We start from the raw sequence: 16761 nt of genomic DNA, 5'->3' as shown, positions 1-16761 counted from the left end.
AAATAAAATTCTCCCCATTTCTTTTTTTCCCCTTTTTTCAAAATAAAGATGGAAAAATGTGATGTTAAACCAATTTTATTGGCTTTTTAAGAGGCAATAGTCGACTCACTTGTGGGATTTCTTCATGTTGGCTCCATCAGGACCCTCTCCACAGTCGTAGGCTTGGATGGTGAAGGTGTGCTCTTTCTGCAGCTCACAGTCCAGCTTGTCCTTAGCCCTGATAACTCCTTCTCCAGTGGATTTGTCCAGAACCACAGCCTCAAAAGGAACATTCTGACCATGGATCCTGAAGCCGCAAATCTCACCTGAAAAGGTTCGGAAAAAGAATAGAAAAGGAATAAAAAGGCGTGCTAAGAATGTTTTAAAAATTAATATTTTTTTTTTTAAATCAGAAAAAAATAAAGTGCTGGTTAACAAAAAGATAAAACCAAGTAAAAGAAAAAAAAACTTTAGCCCTAATTGGGAAATTGTAGACTGGGGTGCATGAGGTCTGTAGAGGAGAGCCAAATATGGGTGAGTAGTTGGGGAAAAGGTGTGGGACACAGCTTTAGTGTCTTTTACAAGCCACTTGAAAACAGTGCATCCAGTCATGCAGGCGGAAACTGAAAAAAACATGGGCAGGCATTTCACAGGAGCACTCAAGCTATTACAAATGAAAGCTACAAAAATGTTGTTACAACAGAAAAGTCAAAACCAGAGAAAACAAATGTCACAAAAAAACAAATATGATTTTTATTACTGTGATAAATCAACCAACGCCAATGAAATCATGAAAAGCCCTAAAATCTGTGAAAGAAATAACACTTTCAATAATAGTTTTTCCACAATTAAAACAAAGTCTTCCTGTGTAATTTTGCCTGCGACTCACCCAAAACTACTGCAAAAGGAATCCAAATAAAAACCATGTAATCGTAGGGAACAAACCATTTTGTTAAAAAAGTCACTGGATGAGAACTGGGGTTAGAAATATCAACTTGCTTGACATCCACATGAAAAACCAACTGCAGCCATGCTAATGGTAGAGATTAGTGGTGGAGAATTAACTCAAGGAGATCCACGGTGGCAAAAAGGCAACAGAAACTTTGCAGCATAGAGTTTGCATTAGTTAACAATCTCAGCAATCTCGTTTGAAAATAGTAATGTCAGTGAGTCTGCAAAATCCGTACATTTTAAAGGTCAAAGAGATCTTTGTCTTTAAGAAAATTTGATCAGCTCACTTTAGTTTTCTGCCAATTTCTAGTCGTATTTCGAAAGAGGCAAAAGTTTTCAACAAAAGTGTTTTAAACTCACTGACAAGATTGCAAACTGACGGAAAAGTCCCGTAGCAACGCAGCTTTCTCTTCCCTGGTGACAGCTGAAAAACTGTTAGGGTCTGCAAACTGCAATGGATGTCTCATGCACAGATATTTCTAAAATAGTTGGCCCCACATCACACTTTTCATCCAGCTGTTGGAACTTTAAAATATTTAACGTGAGGAAAAAATAAAGAAAATCAAAACGGAAAGGGGGTTGCAGAGCATGGCAGGATTTTCTGCACTAAAGTGTGGATGCTGTTTTTGCGTTAGTGGGTTAATAGATTAACAAAAAAAAGAAGAAGAAAAAAAGAAAGCACAAGGCAGAAGAAAAAGACCAAGATCACCTTCTTTGGTGAGGGTCACCTCAAAACTTTCTATAGGGAGCGGAGAGAAGATAAACCCAGATGAGAGTTAGGAGGTCAGAAAAGACACAGAGGACAGGAAAACATAACGGAGCCATCAGAACGGCTCTAAAGCACAAATCTAACTCTAAAACGAGTTTTTTAGAGCCGACGCACCAGCTGAAGTCCAGAAAACCAGTCCCCTTCTGCATCTTCAAGCCCATCACAATATTGTTTCCTGGAAATTGGGAGTAATTTACTTACCTTCAGGATAAAATGACAAAATAAGTTTCAAAAATCATTTTATTTTTTGTGCATTAAATCCAAAGAACAGAAATCCAATTTTATTGTCATCACAACCAATACTAGACTTTACAATTAGAAAAAGCTGAATGTATTTCCTATTACTGTAAAAAGTCTAAAGCAGTTGTCCCCAACCTTTTTCAGGCCACGGACCGGTTTAAAACCAGACAATATTTTCCTAACTGGCCTGTACGAGGCTAAAGTGAGCATGGGATGTCTTTTTATTGCTTTCTTTTAGCTCCCTTTTAAGGCTAAGATTTATCGTTATCCTCTGTAAAATATCTGCAGCTGCTTTAAACTTTATTAGTAAACTAGATTCTGCGGAGGAGATATTAAAGAGGGATGCATTTTCCCTCAACCTGTGACTGTCAAAGTGGAAGCTAAAACATAAAATAAAATAATAAATCACACACCGACTTGAACCTCATGTGACTTCTAAGATGTGATGGATAAATACAATTTTTAAAAAAATCAGTAGAACAAGTTTTTTTTAATGTAACCATAAACGTGAATCCACCATTTGAACAATTTTATTAGCAGCATCCTCATAACATTAGACAGCCAGTTGCTGAATATTATGCATTTTTATTAAGGTGTGTGGGAACCACTGTTTCAATGCATCAATGGTTTGAGTAAAAACTCCTAGATTTTGTCTGTTAAATGCAGATTTCTTTTTTCTTTGAAGTCAAAGACTCTTCTCCTGTTTCCTCACTGCCTCCTTTCTGCCAAAAGAAACTTTCCAAATATACTTGTTTTTGGTTAACTTTGCTAGCCTGGGAGTTTACATGTAGCAGTCTGCAGCTGCCGTAACCCTTGTGCTGTCCTAGGCACTTTAACATTGAGAGCTGGGTCATCTAGACCCACTAGACAGTGCTCTGAACCTTTTTTCTTCAATGACTTGTGATCTTCACTGGTATCCATGGATTACATGAAATCTTTCCACCTTTATCCATCTTTGTCATGGTAGGGAGAACACGTCAATGTAAGGGTGGGGTCATAGGAGAGCACAAGGGTTAAGAAAAGTAGTGGATATTTTTCGACATGTGACCGGTCGACCTGAAATGCGTCGAGAATGAGTCGAACGTGGTGAGCAGAATCCAGTAGTGTTCCAAAATAATACTTCCTTTAGAATCAGACTACAAATGAAACGGGAAAAATGTAGGTCATGTTCCGGCCCGGTACCAACTGTTCCACCGGTCTGGTACCGACCGGTCCACGGCCCCGGGATTGGGAACCACTGCTTTAAAGCATCACTACTAATACATGAACACAAACACAGACAGGCAAAAGAGTCAAACACCCTTGTAAACACGCTAGTTTGCAAAGAAACTCCTTGTGTTTGTTGAACGCGCAGCTTTTCACACTGATCTCACTGGAACTTTGAATGGCCTGTGGGTCAGATTAGCAGTGAACCCTCTTAGCTGACACAGACGGACTGACTGGAGGGAGGCTGACATGACTGAGCGGCTCACCCCTGCTGCCACGTGAAGCCAGACCGCTCGCTCTGTCTAGAGAGAACAAGTTCACAGGGACACGCAGTCCATTCCAGAGTCCTGTTCATCAAAAAGGGAGCCCCAACTGAAAGATGTGGGGGCAGAAAGCTCTGCATTCAGCAATAATTTGCTGTGAAAGAGGACAAACAGCTCACAGAGAATGGGCACATTATCAAATCCCCGGGCCTCTTTTTTGAGACTTGAAAATTGCGACCCTGAGGAGCCCTGAGGAGCCAATCACTTTCTACATTTTTACCAAGAATATTATGTTTGGGCCGTCCCCAGGCCAACACGTGCCTGTTAAAGCCACATCCTTAAACCAGGAGTAGTAATCCTGGATTAAAATGGTCATAGAGATGCACAGAGAGCACTAAGTCTAAAGGATGCAGAGTACAAAAGATTCCAATGAGTTAAGACGTAATTGAAAATCATTTCTGTGCTTCAAATTCGTTTCTTGCATAATTCTGAAATTACATTTAAAAATCAAAAAATAAAACCTGTTTTCATATAGAATCACACTTACTGATGCTTATGTGTGGAAGTTAAAACTGCCCTCTAAAATAAATAAAAAACAAACAAAAAAGTCCTGTCTTAAAAATAGATCCATTTAACTTTAAATTTGTAGCTAGAAAATCCCCCTTCAGGGGCGCAGCCCTTCATACATTAATCATAATGTAATTTCAAAGCATGAAGCTGGGAGCAGAGGTTCTACATCTCTGTTAAGTGAAGCTGTTCTTTCTAGTTCAGTTGATAATAATTAATTTGGCTCAGAAATAAATGAATAACAAACAGATCCTGAGTCTTTAAATGTACATCGCTGCCCTTGAAGAGTGCATTACGGATGCAGCTGCTCTGCATTCACATGCTTCTCGATGCGTGCTGGTACAGGGCGGCGAGCGCCGTTCTCTTCCATTTTGTGTCAAACGAAAAAATAAAGATGGCGTAGATTCTGTTCTGTGAGGAGAGGGGGCGGAGCAGCGGATCCTCTCACCTGCGTAGCGTAACGGAGCGTCCTTGTCGAGGGCGATGAGTGGAGGGTCCAGGAGAACTTTGTCATCGTTTTCCGTCACGATCCCGTGGTACGTCGTCTCGATCCACGGTTTGTGCTTATTAACTGAGAGACACAAAGAGCAACAAAAATGTTGATCTTATCCCCAAAAACATCATATTTTTTACAGTATTACTTTAAAATGCGAGTACTTAACATACATTTTCATTAAAGGTTTGCAAAAAATCCCATTTGGTGTTGGCTCACTTTCATCCCTTCCCCTCACACAGCTAGGATACATTTTTTATGAGGCTTTGGATGGTTTTTAGGTTATTTTTAGAAGCACCGTATAAAAGGAAGATAGCACCTACAACATCCTCCATCTGTCCACTAAAGGACAAAGAGGACGACCTCCCACAAGAAGCTACATGCTGCAACATTACAGCTAAATGTGCTCCCTATATCAACATTTCTACTTTGATTCATTTCTTATTTTTAACATGTCTGTCTGTACCAGCGATATAAACGGTGTTTTTAGGTGGATGACGCATAACAGGCCTTTTATTCCACGGACACTATGTGCACCTCAGGTCGGGCTATTAGTGGATCACGGGCAGAATTCTGCTGCAGTGAGCGGCATATCGGCGCTGCCACTGAAAACGGGCCGGATGCGGCGAGCGGGCGGGCGGCTCTCTTCCAGCTGATGTGAGCTCACGCCCGAGCGAAAGGGGAGCGTGGCATTCCTGTGCCTCTGATCTGCAAACATGAGGCTAACACTGTCTGACAGCACACTGTGTAGAGCAGTTACAATGAATGAGGCAACCGCTGCTGTACAACAAAAAGTTACAGTAGTCTAGAAGTCCTTTAAAAAATAAAACACACAAAAAAAACTTGATTATTATTAAACTTCTGTGTCAATCAGAATTTTTATTTTCAGTTACCCGCTCAAAAGTAATTATACAGTTTTCCTTTTCTAAGGTCAACGTGACCTGACAATCCAAACAGACATTAACTGTGAACCACAGCAGCACCCTAAACAATCAATGGCAGGAAATCATTGATCAGAGTGCAATAATGTTGGCTAATAATGTGCAGAAAACTGATCGGTGACATAATCTGTTACAGCCCACTTCAAGCCTTGGGCCGTAGCAAACTGCTACGAAGAAAGGCGGGGGGTCAATCTGTCTTTACAGTTACATTTCAAAATAAAAGCCTGTTGAAGTATTATAAGATACATTTGCAATTATTTGTAGTCACAATTTCTATTGCATAAAATGTTAAATACGTTTTTTGTTGGTGGAAATTTACTATTTTATAAGACAGAAAGAAATTACTCATTATCTTAAAGGCTCAATAAAAGAGATGAGGGGTCCTCAAGTGTGTGATGAAATCGTTCAAACACGGAACTGGATAAAAGCAGGATTTTTGCAATAAAATCACCAGGAATGGCAATAAAAGCAATTTTTTCAACTGTGAACTTTATTTGTTATTAGGAGAACCTGCATCATTAACACATCAATAACTTAGTATAGCAACACTTTAAATTCTAACACCAGTTTGGCATTGCATATATTTTTCTAACAGAAAACCAATGAACGTAGAAGGACAACAGGAGGATCTCTGATTGCATTATACATGTCTGCCAAATCCATTTTTTGTGCAGCAAGTTGCTTCATTGGTGTCAGTGCATTTGTCTGTGATTTCACAATCAGTGAGAATTAATTACAACCTACTTGCTTGCAGTTGTTTTGATACGGTCATCACACTGAATAACACTGTGATGAAGAATTCTCTACGCTTTAAAACGTTATTAAAATAAATCAGTTTCATTACAGCCATTTAACAACATAATGACGGGTCAAAAATGGAAGAAAAACAGTGACAGATTCTTTTCTAAAAAAATGTTTTTAAAATACTTTCGTTTGCTTTTAATTTTTGCAATGAAGAACAAAATAAGTAAAGGAACACCCTGTGAACTCAAACGTGACTCAAAGACCCACTCCGATCATCTTCTGAGCGATTTTAAAAGCTTTCCCAGTGGTCTTCTATTTATGATTATGCCGTTTTTATTCCAAAAACATGCAGAGCTGCAATAGCTCATTAGAAATTCTTATTTGAGTTTTGGCACAAGGTTACTCCACGCCAATAGCCCCGCCCCCTTCTAGTCATGCATAACTAACTATCTATTTACAAACTCTCCTGCTAGCTTACAGCCCCTGGACTACAAAAATGAAGGCATACTTGGATCTAGTCGTCCAGAAGTGGATGCGTCCGCATGGAGAGGAGCAGCGAGCTTATGGCCCACCCAGCGTATTTTCTACATAACAAATACAATCTTTTTTAAATGCTTTTTTTTCTGCTCCTGATTTGAATAAAGATATACTCAGTGATGCCATTTAAGTCTAGCTTTCTTTATATATGTCCTCCATCATCAGAAAAATAGGAAAAAAAACACCAAAAATACTTTTTTTCATCAGAGTGGCTCTTTAATAAAATCTGCTCCAGCAAAATGAAGATGAGTTATCTAAGGTTTTGTAAGAATATCATATCTCTTGACTGTTTGCGTTCTGGTGCAGATAGAAGTCATCATCTCATCCGGTTCAGGCATTCTGCTTTACAGACGGGGACGACAGTAAGTGTCAGAACTTTCAAACATCCAACTCTATAGAAAAATATTGAGACAACTTCTCTCAAAGCCTGAACGCTGTGTCAGACTTTATGTATGGTTTTGGGTCCAGGTTCCCCACTTTTTGCTACCTCTCTGGTTCTGCCACACCAAAGACAGGAGCCAGGGAGGCTCACACAAGCACCCATAACATAACAGATATCAAGAAAACTGTCTGGCAGCTCTCAATACATACTTAATAGTCCAGAACATACAGTAAAGATCGCCTTTAAGGAAAGTACACTAGCAAGAACCAAATCCAACAGTCTGATGTCAATTGTAGAGCTTTGACACAAAGTCAGATGTGAACTGCAGCTTTATCAATAAAGAGAATTGAATTGGAAGAAACCCATCCAAAGACAGAAACACCACTGAGTCAATATTTTAATTTCCTTAACTTCAATTGTGAAACGGTTAAGATGAATGCAGACTTTTAATGGAAGCACAAGATCAGATGCATCCATTACTTGTCTGCTGCTACACAGACTTTTCGGATCTTAAACCCAGCATGTGAACTCCTCAAAAGCTCTGAAAGATGATGTCGGACACAAAAAACCAGCTTCAGATTTTTGAGCCGTCAGAACTGCAGTCATGATCCTTGTTTAACCGAGCTGCCCTATGTTCAAGTCTCCATCAGAACTCACTTGTTAATGTTTCTTGGACCTGCTCATAACCTGAGTTTTCCTCTTGAAGTGAACATCCTCAGACACATTGCTCAGCCGGTCTGCTTTAGCCTCTACCGAGTCACAGTTATGATGAGCGAGCTCACACTTTTAGCTCTGAGGTGTGCTGCACAGGGACAGGAAGTAAAAACAAATCAAGCAGGGCAGTGTTCTAAGATCTGAGCAAAACATTGAAATTTGTTCTAAAAAAATCTATGCCAATCCAGCTCATCTGCAGTTGAGCCGTGCCAGAGTCCATCTGGCCCCAAATATGTTTGTGATCACTCTGGGATCGTCCTTAGGCACTGGTTCATCTAGAAGAGGCATATAACCCAGTCTAAAGAATCATCTAAGCTTGTTAGCACATCTACTTCTATTGAGACACAATGAGTGAGACAAAAAGCTAAAACACAATGCTTTGAACAAGTGTGCGAATAAATCAAAGCCCTCTCAGCTTTTATGTATTCTATGGAATGGAATTCTGTCCTTCGATCTTAAAGGAAGTCATGAAAGCAGAGTAAACGCCAGAAATCCCATTTTGTCCAACAGCTTCATCACCTCACTACACGCCTGCAGAGGACGGAGACTGTTTGTTTTTACGTGTTACAATTCATTTTCATAGAAAATATTATGTGGCTTGTGAAAAAGCAGAATGTTCTCTCCTAACTGTAGGAAAGCCTTCAGGTTAAGATAAAAACAAACTAAAAGCCCATACAATGAAACTCATATCGATCAACAGATTTTTTAAGTAGCATAATTAATCCTGGTTTACATTCAATAAGCGAAATAAAGCAAAGATTGGTCTGCAAAATATTTTTTTTAAATGACACAAAGAGAGCAGATCGACATTCACCACTAAAATGAATTACAGCTTTAAAAATATTTCCTTAAATTAAAATGTAACTCGTAACCCAATTGATGTCAGACAGGTTGAAGTCCTACAGGGTCTCCTTTGCATATTAAGATTTTTCTATAAATAAAATCTCTTCTGACCTGTCATCAGTGAACAAAGAATCACGGTTAAAACAAAACAACTGGAAAAAAACAGTTGTTTAGTTTTGTTCAGCTGTAAATTTATATCTGCAGAGAATTTTACTTAATATATCAACAATCAAAATCTTTGCCGTTTGTTTTATATTTTTACAATAAAGTATAAATGTAGGTGTGTATTAAGTCACAGATGAGTTTTAATTTGATCACATATACTGACTATTAGGGTTTTTATTTTAGGCTATGAAATGTTAGACTATGAAACTGTTTCCTTTTAGAACATTTGCAACAGGTCTTACAAAGTTTTTTTTGTTGCAAAATAGAAGAAGAAAATGTTTTCTTCTCATTACATATTAAGGTCTCCATCACAGATTCAGCAGTTTTTGGTGCCTCGTGACACGGAGGCGGTTAAGACAAATTTCAAAAATTACACAAAATGTTTCCATTTTCCTAAAGTCCTCTTGATAAAGACACTAAGACAAAAGTTTAACAACAAAACCAATTGAAGAATCTGCACATTTTTATAGTAAATAAGGGGCAACTTTTTATCTCCCAGATCAGCCAGAGTATAAAAATCACAGCAAATCAGATGGAAAACCAAAACACGGACATGGTGGCTGGGTTTGTCAGAGAAGAAAAACCTTTGAGGCATGAGAAATCCAAACATGAAGGTATCATCACGTGAGCACAGATGGCGTGTTGCTGTATTTTCTTAGAGTATACAATCCTTTTACACAGCAAATAAAGCCAATAACACTTAATCCTGTAATGAGATTCCCGTTTTTCATTCACTCACGTGGTCTGTGAGGATCTAACAATGCAACCACAGGAACGTGCCAACATTTTTAATTGTTCATTAGTGGGGATAAAATTACAAGAAAAATGCACAAAAAAAATCAATAATAGTAATAGAGATTAAATATATGGCAAAAATAATTTCTATGCAAAGATGAGTTCTTCTTTCTATCTGTATGTGTATTGCTTTTAATTTGAAGGACAACTAAATCAGGATTACTGGTAGTTAATGCACAGAGCTTATGGTGGCAGTTTTTCCCAATGAGTCTGCAAATGTGAAAACGTGCTAAAAGTGTTTATTAAAGCGTGATTATACAATTTCCATTTCTCTCTGAACAAAGAAAATAATATTTCAAGGTGATCACGCAGGATTTAAAATACTTTCACAGAAGGCACTGGAACAAGTCCCTTTTTTCCATCAAAGACCCCTCAGATAAAAACAGACATTTGTACTAACGTCTATAGTCTGACTTTTGCTCTGATGATGCTTCCTGTGAGCATAACACAACCATGATGGTGCTGGGTAATCCTAACATTCAATCTGCTACATTTCACTCATTCTCATAAACAAGGTAAAAACCTTGTTTTTTAATAGTAGGGGTTAAATATGTATATAATAATTTACTTAAAAACCAAATCATCAATGAATGTTGTAATACGTATATCAATTTCACTTTATTGTTTTTTCTGGTAAAAAGCTCCTTTAAATTTATTTTACTATTAAAAGTTTCTCCTTTTTTACTATTAGATTGGAATTTTTTAAATCCAAAAATAAAACTGGTTTTGAATGACAAAAGAAATAAAAAATAAATCAATTTAGTTTAGATTAGATTCAACTTTGTTGTCACTGCACATGTAGGTACAAGGCAACGAAATGCAGTATTGTGAAGTTGTGGATCGGACTTGAATTTCATTATCTTGTCAGTGATGCTCGCCCCCAATAAAACATCTAAGGGAAGGAACATTTCAAGACAAAATATCACCACATTTCCAGTTGTTGTCTTAATCTCACTGCCCTTACAAAATGCAGGATTCTCTACGCCGGAGCAGCAGTCAGAGATTATCAGATGAAGCTTCATAACTTCTGGGCACCTTGGAGGGCTTGTTGTGTAACCATGATGCTGCGGTCATTCTCTGCTCCTATGACGAGCAGCGCATCTCTGTTTCATCGATTTAGCAAACTTTCATGCCCAGCAGCGCGAGTTAACGTCACATGCGAGCGTACGGCTCCCTTCCTCTATGACTGTGAGGATGGGAGGCAGAGCGCTCTCCACGCCATGTTTGCAGACAGTCTTGTTGAGACTGGAGTGAGCCTGGTCGCTCACACTTGTCCCACTAGCTGCACGCCGAACAGAAACAGCTTATCTCCATCCAGACAGAAAGTCCAACTCTGAAGTGTTTCCAGAGAGTTTGCAACACGTAGAATAGCTCGAAGAAAAGAAAAAATTGCATCCGTTTTTGTTGATTGAAGAACTCAATTTGCATCCAACCACATCAAACCTGGACTTCCTCCGGTCTCTTTTCCATTTAACCACAACTGGGCTTTAGACAGTAAAGTAGGCAGGTGTGCTGTCAACTGAAACCCTTCAGGTCTTCCTGGAGTCAGGCAAAAATATTCAGCAAAGGCAAGCACAAACAGGAGTCAAATAGGTGGAGGTGCATGATGCGTGTACATCGATGGCCAATCAGCTCGTGAAGGGAGAACGCGGCACACGTATGTGTTTGTCTTGGAAGTTCTGCAGCTTGTTGACACAAGGCAATTCCTTTACAGAGGGGAACTGTTCTCAGAGGCCCCAAACCCCGAACCGAAGGAAGCCCAGACCTCAGGGGGCCCTGACTCTCTAAACGCCCAGCCTCTCCACTGCCCTGCCAGGCAACAACATTTGTTTGTCCTCTGCGCAGTCACACCACCCAACAGAGCGAACACACCCTGCATGACCGCGGCGATCCGCTAGACAGGGGGGGTGGGGGTGGGCTGGGAGCGGCATAACCCCAAACCAGACTGAATCCCTTCTCTGTGAGCCACACAAAAGCACCAGTGAGAGTGAACCACAGAGAGGGAGCAGCATAAAGCCTGAAACCGGCAATCCGACCTGCAGCAGGTAATGATCTCCCTTGTTACCCGTTTCCCATGGAACCTGAGTCTTAAAGTAAACACGCCCAAACGCGAGCAGCTGTCCAACGACACTTTACCGTCTCCTGGAAGCAGCAGCTCTCTGTGGAGGAGGAAACTCAGCCTGATGAGCTGCGATCAAACCCAGCAGGGGTTTCTGGTGTTTTCACCACCAATTACTATCTGAAGAAAGAAAGCAGCATCACATTTATTTCATTTTAATTTTTTAAAAAACATTTCCTCAGTAAATTTAAATAATTTTTGAATTATATTCAGTATTCTTAAAGGAAAAAAATCTTAAGAAAATGAATGCAACAAATAAGTTAATTTTTGGCTGTTAATAAGGGAAATTTCTTTAAACCAAATCCCATGACAGACATTATAACCACCAGCTAAACTGACTTCTTTCTCAATGACTGACAACTTCCCACTCCTCTGGCCAACTTAATATTCACAACTGAATGACCCTTTCTGAACAGTTCACTGACTCCATTCAAGGCGTAAAGACGGCAGTGAAAGGGACGTCACCTCACCGTCCATCCAAACAGAGACTGCTAGCCTCATAACCTTAGTGGCAGCGAAGCAAATGGAAATGCTTCCACATCTTAGCACTTGGGGATTATCTCATATACACATTCTTCAAGGGTTTGAGTCGTGATCCTTCCAACAGTGGGCGCACTGTGGGAATCCCAACACTGAAAGCCTTTTGTTCCAGTCAGAAACATGCAAAAACAAACTCCAAACAATTGACTTTTGAGGAGAAAAACTTCTACAACTGAGACGAAGATGCTAGTTAACGTTGATTTGACAAATCCAATGTATCCAATATTTTGAAAATGTAAATGCTTGCCTGCATTGGACAGAGGTTGTGTTCGACCATGAACGTTTATTGACAATGGTCAATAGAAGTTCAGGATGATTTGTTCATGACTTTGTAAGGCAACAACAAGAAGAAGGTGTGACCTTAAGTGTGTCAGTTTAGTGTGTTGTTTCTGTTTTCTCCAACCAAAAACACTCAAGCAGAGCATGTGTTTCATATTTTGATCTATCGTAAAGGCGTTCCCAGTGGTCTTAATTAGGATGACACTGTTTTTGATAAAATTTCCAAAACTTCTGTCGTTTTCTAGGGCATAGTTTCTGCAGAGCGGCACGAGTTTATTCAAAATTCGCCTCAGAGTTGTGGGGAGGATTGTTGGCAAAGAAGCAACCCCGCCTCCCCTTCCTGTCACCCACAACTGAGAGCTCTCTCTTAACAGTAAATGGTAAATGGCGTATACTTATGTAGCGCTTTTCTACCTTCTTCGAAGGCCCAAAGCGCTTTCCAGTCACAGACCCATTCATCCATGCACACACACATTCACACACTGGTGCCGAACACTGGCGCTAGCCTCCCACCAGAGGCAAGGTGGGGTTCAGTGTCTTGCCCAAGGACACTTCGACATTTGGGCATGCAAGGCGGGAATCGAACCTGCAATCGTACGATCATGGGTCGACCACTGCACACGCTCTCCTGTTAGTTTACAGCCCCTCACACCCTCAACCTAGCATTACTGGTTCTGCAAAAAATGGCGAGCAATATTGGAGCTATCCAACCGTACGATTTTGAGCCAGATGTAAGCTCCGAAAAGGAAAACATAGACATGTACAAGTGGATGCACTGGAATGGATAAGAACAGAAACCTTGTGCTCCACCTGCCATATTTCCTATGTCACAAATAAGCTCTTTTTTCCAAAACCATTTTTTTCATCTACTCCTGATTCACCTCAATTTGGATAAAGAAACACTCAGAAATGCAATTTCAAACTTCACTTTCTTATATATGTCCTCTAACATGAGAAAAATGCTACAAGAACACATTAAAAACACAAAATTCCTCAGAGAGGGTCTTTAAACCTGACCCGATGAAGGCAAGAAGGAACTGCAAAGATCATCAAATCTTGATGTAAACTTACGCCGAAGAGTTGAAACACAAGAAATATCATTCACCCTGCTTGGAAGAGGCAAATAACGCCTCACTGTCACTCAAGAGCAGCTTCAGTTCCTGACTTGCCATCAGGTCAAAAGAGGTCTACACAGTTCGGGGCAAGTTCGAAGGCTAAAAGAGTCTGATGATGAATTCTGCTCCACACAGCAAATGTGAGCCATCTGTAGTCCAGTCAAGGGCTCTCAAGGTCACTGATGGATTTTTTTTCTTTCACATGATCATTTCAAATTACAGTTTATTTTTCTTGATAAATGTTTGAGCTTTAAAACAGACTTTCTACTTGACATTAAAGGACACTAAAGCAAAACGACTTGATTGTAATAGAACAACATAGATTTTCAAGCCAAAGCAAAACACAGTTTCTGTTTGAATTAAAGTGTATTTTCTTGCATCAGCTAAGACAACAAAATGCATCAACTAGACCTGACGTCCTCATCTTTCCTGCCATTCTCATAAGCTGAACTGTGAGAAAACTGCTGGGTGTGACCCACAGTCTTCCCCAGCAGTCTTGGAAGAGTGCATATGTTAATTCAGCCCCACACAAAAGCAGGGCACCCAATTTGTTTGACTAGAATCAACTTAATTCAATGATGAATGAGCCGAGAAACTTCCCAGCCGCTGGTGCGTCCTTTGTCTGACGGCGTGCACACAAGAAGCTTGTGCATTTCACCAGACGTTAAACTTTACGCACAAACATGGGTGCACCCAGCAGCTGCTCCAGATAACCGGAAAACTTATTTACATTCATGAGACTGTGGAAATAAATGTTAAAAAATAAAAAATAAACAGAACAAGTGATGTTCCAAGTTCTCCTTAAAAGTATTTGAAGCACAAATACACTACTGAAGGCTTCAAGGACACGATAAAAAAGCTCGACTCTTTATCTTAACCTGCAGCAATGGCACCGAATTATTTTCAAAACATCGAAACTCCAGAACAAGAGCCGAGAGAAGAACTGAGTGTTCTCTCTCCTCATCTGCTGCCAGACGGACGGCTGGAAATTAAAAACAAGATTTGGTAGAATAAGGAAGGAAACAAGCAGGAAAGCTTCGGTTATGAAAACTGGAGTTGACGTCACATAATTCCTGATAAGAGCAGGTAAAACGGCGGCGGCTCCACTTTCGCCCTTGTGCAGACTTTTATGGCCACGTTTGGCTGTGCACTTTGCTCACGGGACATTAAAAAGGGTGTAACATCTGTAAACAAGCAACAACAAAGTGAATGTAACCCACTGGCTTGTGGCATACAAGGGTAATAGACTCGCCCTGTATGAAGCAGATGCCTCTCCTGGGCTCTGGATGGATTTGGGGGTAAAAAGTGTCTATAAACGTGTGCAGTGGGGGTGGGGGTGGGGGTGGGTGGGGGGTTATGACTGAGCAAGAACCTATGGGAGGACAGCTCTGCAGTAAATAAATAAGAGATGTCCATTTGCAAAACTAAAAACAGGTAGACAGACAAGCTATTTTTAACTGCATGGCCATAAATAGGCTCAGGTCCAGATTTTTATTTTTATATTTTATCTGAACACATAAGCAGATAAATATTGATGAAAATAACCATGTGAAGAGGATCTGCAATGCGCTTCATCCCCCTGAGTGTCCACAGGGTTTCCAAACACAAGGATTAGGCTGTTAAATGACAGATATATGTAGATTTACGACCTGAATAGGAAAACAGTGAAGGGTTAAAAAAAAAGCAAAAATAAAACATCTGCGTTCATTCCGATTACATAAAATAGCACAAAACAAGGGCAGATGAAATCTATTCACAAACTGCGGAGGGCGAGGCTCAATTCTTTATTTAAAAAAAAAAGGGGGGGTGTAATGTGAAGAAGCGACCAGAATAGACCCAAATAGACGCAGATGACAGACTAGGGGGTCGTTTTGTACCCTTGGTTTAACCCCCTTTGAAAACACGTTAACATTTTGTGCCAAACGTGACACGTGAATGAGAAATGTGGCTGGGAGACGTTTTTATGATGCCGGGCTTGGTAAGGACTCGCTGTCTGCCGCTGCTCCGCACTGACTGACTGACGGGGAGGACCATCCCTGAACAGGTTGAACAAGCATCCCTCGCGGCGCGGCGCGCGCGGGTGCTAATATTTTTCTGTCAGCCTTCGGGGTCTGGACAAACCCGGGGGGTTCTGGGTGGGGGTCGCTACCTTCACTTTCCAGCCTTTTAAAATCAGAAATGAGGTTGTCACACAAGACACGACGGGTTCCAAATCCCGGCTTAGTTACCTTTAGCTGCCTTCACCGCACATAATAGTCCGAGGACCAGTCCGACAGCGGATGCTAGCTGTTTATTCCCCAGGAACCGCATCCCGACCTCGAGTTAAACCTCAGCGAAGTCAAACGCAGCCTTCTCCCCGCGTATAGCTTCTCTGACAGGAAAAGTAGAAATCCTCCCCCAAAAAAGGTAGATGTCGGTGACCGCGGCAGCTCTAAGATGGCCGTCTTCACCACCGCCGCTCGGCTCTGCTTCAATCACTGCTTCTCTCGCAGTTTTGCAGCCTGTGACGTTCACGGACCGTTGGAAATCGGCCCGACACGTTTTAGCGCAATGAAGAAGACCAGTAGCTACGCATTTAAGAGTCGATTACGAGTGCTTAAAACAGACAACACCAGTCATTATGTCACAATAGAACAAGCTTATTATGATATCTTTCAAATTTATTATAATATGGTTGTTTATTGCGATTAAAAAAGCTACCTTGAGTCTTTGGCAACCAAACCTGAATTTCCACTCCAATTAAAAACTGGGGTATGACAACAATGCTGCAGTTAACTAACCCTATGGAGAGCAGAAAATCTTGGATTTTTCCAAGATTTATTAGCACACGAGCTGAAAACTACAAAAAATGGAAAAATACAAGACTGGGGTCCCAAACACATAAGATGTGACCATGACCATGAACAGATGCAAAATATAAAAACACATAAATAATACCAATATATTCTTGTACATCATCAAATCTGCAAATAACTGTAGTACTACCCTCTACATTGTACTCATATCCACCTCATATCAAAATACGTATTCAATTATTATTTATTTGTGTTAAAAAAAGTTAAATAAAGTCGAATCTGATCAAATCTAAAAATAAACAATGATAACATATTAACAACAAT

At 40.3% G+C, this 16761-nt stretch overlaps 1 protein-coding gene across 4 annotated transcripts in view; it reads right to left on the bottom strand.

The window, feature by feature from the left end:
* clstn1 (calsyntenin 1) overlaps positions 1-16238 on the bottom strand; it is a 35077-nt gene extending 18839 nt beyond the window's left edge. Inside the window, exons 1-4 of one of the 4 annotated variants that reach the window (XM_011476971.4) lie at positions 15871-16170; positions 4424-4546; positions 1640-1669; positions 110-305 (exon numbers count right to left, since the gene is read on the bottom strand). In XM_011476971.4, the coding sequence (XP_011475273.1) occupies positions 110-305; positions 1640-1669; positions 4424-4546; positions 15871-15952 (431 nt within the window). In that variant the 5' untranslated portion in view covers positions 15953-16170. Of the gene's footprint in view, positions 1-109; positions 306-1639; positions 1670-4423; positions 4547-15870 lie in introns of all 4 variants that reach the window. The other 3 variants (XM_011476973.4, XM_011476972.3, XM_004070386.4) reach the window with 3 other exon arrangements.
* Positions 16239-16761: the final 523 nt, after the last annotated feature.

The sequence above is a fragment of the Oryzias latipes genome, chromosome 7 (genome assembly GCF_053564925.1).
Source record: "Oryzias latipes strain Hd-rR chromosome 7, Olatipes_Hd-rR_3.1".
NCBI classification, from domain to species: Eukaryota; Metazoa; Chordata; class Actinopteri; order Beloniformes; family Adrianichthyidae; genus Oryzias; species Oryzias latipes.
This window is presented reverse-complemented; position numbering and strand designations above follow the sequence as displayed.